At 39.3% G+C, this 7,446-nt stretch overlaps 1 protein-coding gene across 1 annotated transcript; it reads right to left on the bottom strand.

The window, feature by feature from the left end:
- Positions 1-574: 574 nt before the first annotated feature.
- On the bottom strand, positions 575-1,636 carry CLDN14 (claudin 14). The gene has a single exon (XM_084617067.1). The coding sequence runs from the start codon at positions 1,559-1,561 to the stop codon at positions 851-853; it is 711 nt and encodes a 236-aa protein (XP_084473193.1). The 5' UTR covers positions 1,562-1,636; the 3' UTR covers positions 575-850.
- Between the last annotated feature and the right edge of the window lie 5,810 nt (positions 1,637-7,446).

Raw genomic sequence — 7,446 nt, 5'->3', positions numbered from 1 at the left:
ATACCTTTGATTACTCTTTGAAATTTCTGGGACAAGATAATAAAAGGTGTTATTGTAATCAAGATAATAAATAGCATTGTACTGTGGTAGATTCTGACATTAGAACATTTGTTTTCATTCTGAATCAGAACAAAAAGTCAAAATGTTGAAATTTTTCTTGGAACAGAAATTCCAAGCAATTTTGATTAGGAAACGTCAGAATGTTTTGTTTCAATAATGTTGAACTGTTTCATTTTGACAATGTCCTAATATTTTGTTTGGATAAGGACAAAACATTATACCACAATATCAAATATGTGTATAATATGAAATATAATCTTATAATATCATAGTTTAATATGTTAATATACAGCCAACAAAATGATCAAATCAAATCTAAATGTTTTGATGTTTTTGAAATGAAATGAGAAAGCTGAAAGAATAATTTAGTCCAAATCAACGTTACCCTGAAATGTTTTGATGTAGATGAAACATTATTTTTCAATGGAAAACTGTCCCATTGAAAAAATTTCAACCAGCTCTACTGTTAACCCTTTATTGTTTGTGAAAGCAGGTTTTAGTATCAGAAACTTGATCAAAATAAAAATTTTACTTTTAATCAGAACTGACCACATCCACAGCTTAAGGTTGTTGACCTCACATAGGGAGAAATTTGCAACCTCTGCAATACAACAAAGTCGTCCCCCCCCCAGTTTCAAAGCAAACAATTTCATGTTGTTTCTCTGCATAAATGCACAATGGTAAACTTTGTATCAAAACTCTCATAAATTATAAGTGTTCTTTAGATTAGTTGTATGTCATACACATCCATTATAGAGCAGTTCTGACTCTCAGGTGAATCTTAAGGAACTCACACATAGTCATTTAATCTGTAGCCACTCTGTGAAGCAGATGTCAGCGAAGAAGCATGGTTTCCCTTGTAGGCAGTTGGTGGTCTATATGAGGGAGCAGCCCTTGTTGTGCTTCTTGGTTGTGGCTGGTAAGGTATGTTGTTCCCAGCACTCTGGCATGATGTACACAGTAGAGCTCCGCCAAGTATAGTCAAAGATGCAGAGAAAAAGCCGAGGTAAAGAGCTTGCCCTATCTCATACTTCATCCCGTTGGGAAGCATGGGGTTGTAAAAATCTGTAACCACATCATTAGTAGTCCAAGAAACAGGAACCAGGCATATGAGACCAGCCAGGATGAAAAAGATTCCACCAGAGACAGCGAGAGAATTTTTGGCAGAGGCCCCTTTGACACATCGAGTGCAATGCATGCCAATAACAGACACCACACATGCCAGTGTGGAAATAAGACAGGAAATCACCATCATGGCACGAGCTGCTTGAAGGTCACGAGGCAGTGCAAGCTGAGATCGATGGACCTGGCACTGGTAGATGCCAGTGCTATGCCAGACACACTCCATCCAGAGCCCCTTCATGTATGCCACAGCTGTTATAATGTTGGTGCCTACATGTGCCATCCTCCACCAGTGAGGCAGAATAGTAGTAATTAATGTTCCAATTAGACCAAAGAGACTTAGTAAGAAGCCCAATAACTGAACAGCCATGCTTGCCATGTTAATGTTTGTCCTAATTATTCCCTTTAATAATGTATCTCTGGTTGGCTTCCTTCTGAAAACACAAGCTTTTCCTGGGAGATATGCAGCAGTTTTACTCTGACACCCTCTGGACTCTTAATAAAAGGTAATTGAGGAAAAAGAAGTTAAATATTACCTAAATGCATTATTTCTCTAACCAGTAAGATGCATTTCAAGTGCAATTAGCATAGTTATGGTGGTTAATGATGTTTTGTGGAAGCAGTGGGAAAGTAAGCTTCCCTCTTCACTTATGTAAACAGGCTTCCATGGCCTGTTGGGGAAAAACCTTCAGGCAAATTATGCAATTGAAAAAATATTTTAAAATAAAATATTCTTCTTCCCAACAGACTCCTCAGAGAAACATGACTTCCTTTCTAAAGTAGAAAATTAACAAGTGTTAACACTTGGATTTATAAAGCAGACATCTGAAAGCTACTTTACATGATGAAAACATTTCCAAAAGTTCATAGCAGGACTACAAAAACAATAAGGGTATATTTGCTCAAACTAGAGAGCAGAGAGAGTGATTTAAAATCTGTGGAAGAGGATAACAAGTATTGGATTAAAGTTTCCTTCCCTACCCTAGTTGCCAGTATTTCTTGAGGTTTTATTTTATTAAAGCAACTCAAAGAAGAATAACTTTCATTAGTCCCTATGGAGACTCAGTTTATGAATTCAGTTTGTGGGCTACATGACAGCATGTTAAACCAGATGTGCATCACACATCTTCTGAGGAGCAATGCCTCACCGTTTCAGAAGAATATCTCATAACAAATTCTACCATAAAAAGCCCTTACAAGAAATAGGAACTCTTCCTTCTGTATAAATCTTAGTTACAGTTATCTATACTAAATTGCTCCCTTGCAAGGTCTGTATTATCTGTGGGGGCAAAATCTTTCTATATTAATACATAAAGTACTCATGCATCAAAGTCCAGCTAGGAACTCAGAAACAGAAGCAAATTTACATCCCAGTCCTGCAAAGATTTATGCACCGGCTAAACTCGTATTTAAAAGTAAGAATGTGCATAAGTATTTGGGGGACTGGGCCTTAAAGGATACATGCACACACAAAAAATGACTGGTCGGACTAGTTACCAAAGTACACAGGACTCTGAAGACTCTTTGGTATAAAGAAGTAACAGAGAGTCAAAAATCAGTGCTGATTTGCTCCCTATCCACCCAAACAAAAGGTGGGATTAAGTGGTTTACGGAAGCACAAAGGTTACAAGATTGAGACAAGGTGGATGAGGTCAGGTCTGAAGAAGAGCTCTGTGGAGACCTTCTCTCTTTCACCAACAGAAGTTGGTTCAATAAAAGATATTCGCCCGTGCTGTCTCTCTCATATCCTGGGACCGACACGGCGACAACAATACTGCACACAACAATGAAGATTGTGAGATAAACTCATTGTCATACATGTTAATTCTTTTTTCTAATTTTTAGTTTCTATATTAATACATAGATACAGAGTGGGAATGAGGGTGATATTAATTGACATCAGTGGAAAGGTAACTGGCAAATTTAGCCATGATGGCTTGAATATAAAAGCAAAACCAAAGAAGAGCAAAACAAAAAGAATAGCTTTGTTTTTGCTTGACTACTTTTAGAAGGTATTTTATTGTTTGTAACTTCTATTATGGCTGTATGATCTTTCAGCTCCACTGTGCCTATTTTTTAAATGACAATGGAATGTTTTATGTTGTTGCTAAGTAATCTTCTTGATTTGATAATGATAAAATTAAGATAATGATAAAAGTCACAGCATTTTGTTTAGAAACTCCCCTCATCATTGTTCCTGCAGAACATTTCTGCATCTCGCTGCACGGTGTCAGGTGGGATCATACCACAGATTTCTTTCTCTCTGTCATGGCTGAGTTGAAGTAATGTGCCATAACAGGACATAATCCAGGGTAAAGCAGAGCATGTAGCAAGTCATAGGAACAAACAAAATGGAAATCTCCAGTAATACAAAATACTCAATTTACCACAGTTTGTTCAGGCAAGAAAAACTCTTAAATGCCGTATTTCTAGTTTTTCTTTCTGTGCAATATTTTATTATTTCTATCTATTCATTTTTTCTATGATGCTCATTGTAGTACCTGAGAATTCCACCTACATTAAAGAATTAATCCTCAGAACACCCCTGTGGGGTCAGGAAGTGGTGTTATCTCCATTTTTAGATGGAGGATTGAGGCACAAAGGGGCTAAGTGACTTACCTAAGATCACACAGGCAGTCCGTGACAGATCTGAAAATGGAGCTCAGGTCTCCTGCCTCCTAGTCAGTTCCTTAGACGCAACATCATCCTTCAGTCTCAGTTTCATGGTTGTCCGGTTTCTCCCTTGATCCATTTGGTATTGTTTACCTATGCATGGATAAAGATTGAACCCCAGATTATAATCCATCTAATTAATCAATGAACACATTATAGTTGCATATTGAGCATCATTTGCAAGTCCATTTTAGATTACTTCTGGATGTTTGCAAAAGGTTTTCAAGGTCAGGCATTAGGCTTTGCAGTTAATCCCAAAGAAAACGGGATATAAAAGTTAAATGTGATTTACACCAGTAGTCACAGGAAATGGAGTTCCAGATTTAATGGAGGTCAAAACACTCAGGCTTGGCAGCAGCTATTTTTAGAAATCATTAAGGTGCTATTTTTAAACCTTAGCTCTTAAGGTCTTTTTAATTTAGGAAACTGGCCTTAATTAGCCCCACTTGTTTGACGTCATGTTTTCCATGTTCGGTGTTTAGCTGCGGCCGACTTCTACTAGTGTTAAGTAATGCTTAACTACTGTAGAACACCTTTGCACTCTTTACTTAGTTGTGGCAAAAATAACTGTAAATTAACACATTTTATCTCAAAGAACGTCAATCGTTTTGTTAAAATACCTTGACCTATGGCTTTGTTTCTAATAGATTACCCTATGAACATGGCCACCAGCAGTAGAGCTGTGTCCTGTTGTGAATGGCTGAATGAATAGTGCAGTCAATAGCTTGCAGATGGGCGCAGGTTACATGCTAGAGCGTAGGCGAAGCCATCCATTCTACACTGATCTTGGTTCTCGTCATTTTAAGAAAATGCAGATGAGATGTAGCCTTAACAGGCCAGAGAAGCAATCCAACCTGTGAAGAAAGCTTGTTTTAGTTGGCACTGTTATTTTGGGGTATTTCATTAAGTGATATGGTCCCATAACTCCAAGCAGGCCCTGCACTGCAGCCCAGAATTAAACAAGGCGAGGGAGAAGCAGGACAGCCTGCACAGCATTCAGATTGAGTTTTCATGACTCAGCCCATCCGCAAACCAAAAGGTTGTAAAAAGTAATGTGAAAATCTGTGAAGAGCAGCTGTGAAAAACTTGTTTTCTTATGCCAGCTCATGCCATCTCTATTTAATAAGTAAAATGGTAGGAAAGCCAGCTTTTCCATATAAACTTTTATGTTGTCTAATACCTGTGTGATATAGGAATAGCTATATTGCACTCACTATACATAGGATACTTCTTTTGGTTTGTTCTCCCCTGTATCATACTACAGCTGTATTCGTTTTGGGAGACCTGTCTCCTAATTAAGCTCCAATTAAGCAGTAGAAACCAATGTTTCTAATCTGTGTATTTACCCAGAATTAAAAGACGGATGCAGGTTTCACTGATGTCTCTTTCATTGTTTCTCATTTTACTATTTCTCCACCCATATCAATCTCATCCTTTCATGGCTGTTCTTTTACAAGTGCTTTCTCCAGACCCATAAAATGCCTCGTTCTTGTGCCGACTGCAGTGAGTCTCATCCCTCTTTTCTTCTGCTGCTCATAATAAAGTTCTGCCAATGGAATTTTTAATCCAATAATTCCTTTCTCTCCCTCTATATCCTTACCTAACTCTGTTTTCATTTCAACCCCTCAAATTCCACTTTAACTTCTCTTAATAACACTGAAAATCTGATAAAATAACATTAGGGCTCAGATTATTTTGTCTTTTGTTGTCTTTCTCTTCTCACGAGTAAACGAAAAGACCACATTCAAATTTGTGCTCATGAAAGTGAAATGCTGAAAATTCTTGCCAGAACAAGGACATAGTGATACCAAACAGAAAGCAACTCAGTATTCATCGATCCTGATCTATAACACAACAAATCCTGTTATTTATGGGCCTTTGTGAGCAATGATGCTAAAGTTTGTGGTGGGGTTTTTATTTATTTTTTATTTGGGCAAATATTCATTAGTATGTAGGATCAAAACCATGAAATTATTGCATTCCATTTGTGCCTTCGGTTGAAATTTGAACTCAGGACTTCACAAGTGTATTAACCCACTGCTCCATATACTGTAGTGTCCCTTTATTTCCTTGTGTGTCTTTAAAAATTTATTGATTTTCCTCTTCATTACTATCTAGCAAAGGCTAAATAAACGATGTATAATCATCTTTGCTTTTGTACTCTATATACATTTAAGTTAAATAATTAGAAACACAGTATGACATGTAAAGGGGAATTTATTTTATAACTGGTATCACTTGTTCCTCTCGCTTCTTCTCAGTAGAGGTCCAGGACTTGATGCTAGTCAGATCTGAGATGCATTGGCAGAACTGTATGAGGAAGCTCACACAAGGTCTAGCTGCAGAAGGTCCGTTTCATTGATATTTTGTTCTGGTCTACATAGATTATTATACCACTCTCATCATCATACTGTTTTAGCACCTTCCAGTAGTTCATAAAGTGACGTGAATAATATCAGTTACGTGGGATATTCGTCTCTCATTTTCACGTGCAACAAATTCCCTTTATAGAGTACTCCAGCATCCCTCAGTTGTCTGCTTTTTTACCCCAGTGCTAAAGGTCTTGAATTGCAAGGAATTTCCCTCCAGTGGACAAGAAGAAGGCTGAATACAGCTACTTCTGTAGCCTGTCAGTGCTGCTGTATGCACACACCATGAGGATACTAGACAAAAGGAGTCATCCTGTCCCCTGCCTTGCACCTTGTACAGTCACTTAGACTGCAATTCAAGCATTCAGTAGCAGGAGTAAGTCTCTGCCATACTGGTTTGGTAACATTTTCTACTCACTTTGCACATGTTTGACTATCTACTTTCAAGTTGCAACACAGTAGAGAACAGGAGCAATGTACTCCCTTTTCTAGGCCCCAGTTCAGCAAGATACTTAAGCATGTGTTAACATTAAGCATGTGAATAGTCCCACATGACGTGAATAGGACTGCTCATATGCTTAAAGTTAGGCTTGGGTTTAATGGCTTGTCTATACTTGAAATGCTACAGAGGCACAGCTGTAGCCCTTCAGTGTAGACCTTGCCTATGTTGGTGGCAGGGGTTCTCTCATTGGTGTAGGTAATCAACCTCCCTGAGAGGTGGTAACTAGGTCCATGAAAGAATTCTTCCACCAACCTAGTGCTGACTACATCGGGGGTTAGGTTGGTGGAATTGTGTCACTCAGGGGAGTGGATTTTTCACACCCCTGAGTGACATAGTTGGGTCAATCTAACTTTTTAGTGTAGACCAAGCCTGAGTACCTGCTGAATCAGGGCCTTAGGGTCTAAGCATATAATGTCTTTGTATGAGCAGAGTAAGGAACCATGTTCCTAAATGTTGATCCCCCGTGTTTCAGGCAGTGGCAGATTAGCCCATGGGGCCCGGGCCCAAGGTCCCCGGCCAATCGGGGGCCCCAGAAAAATGGGCACCCCGCATCCTGAACCGCTCCGTGTGACTGCCTGGCGCTTCTGCCGAGAGCGGGATCAGGGCGCAGGGGCTTGCCCCACTCCACCAGCCCAGCACTCCTGCCGGGGAGTGGGGGAAGTCCCTGCTCCCCGATAGGAGCACCAGGCAGGCGCAAGAATCACGCACGCCCTCACCCCG

The sequence above is a fragment of the Lepidochelys olivacea genome, assembly GCF_965140295.1.
Source record: "Lepidochelys olivacea isolate rLepOli2 genome assembly, chromosome: 1".
Taxonomy (NCBI): domain Eukaryota; kingdom Metazoa; phylum Chordata; order Testudines; family Cheloniidae; genus Lepidochelys; species Lepidochelys olivacea.
The sequence above is the reverse complement of the archived record's forward strand: the minus strand, read 5'-3'. Positions and strand labels throughout refer to the sequence as shown.

Excerpts from the sequence above, each read along its gene's own strand:
- CLDN14 (XM_084617067.1), bottom strand. The coding sequence starts at position 1,561 with ATGGCAAGCATGGCTGTTCAGTTATTGGGCTTCTTACTAAGTCTCTTT.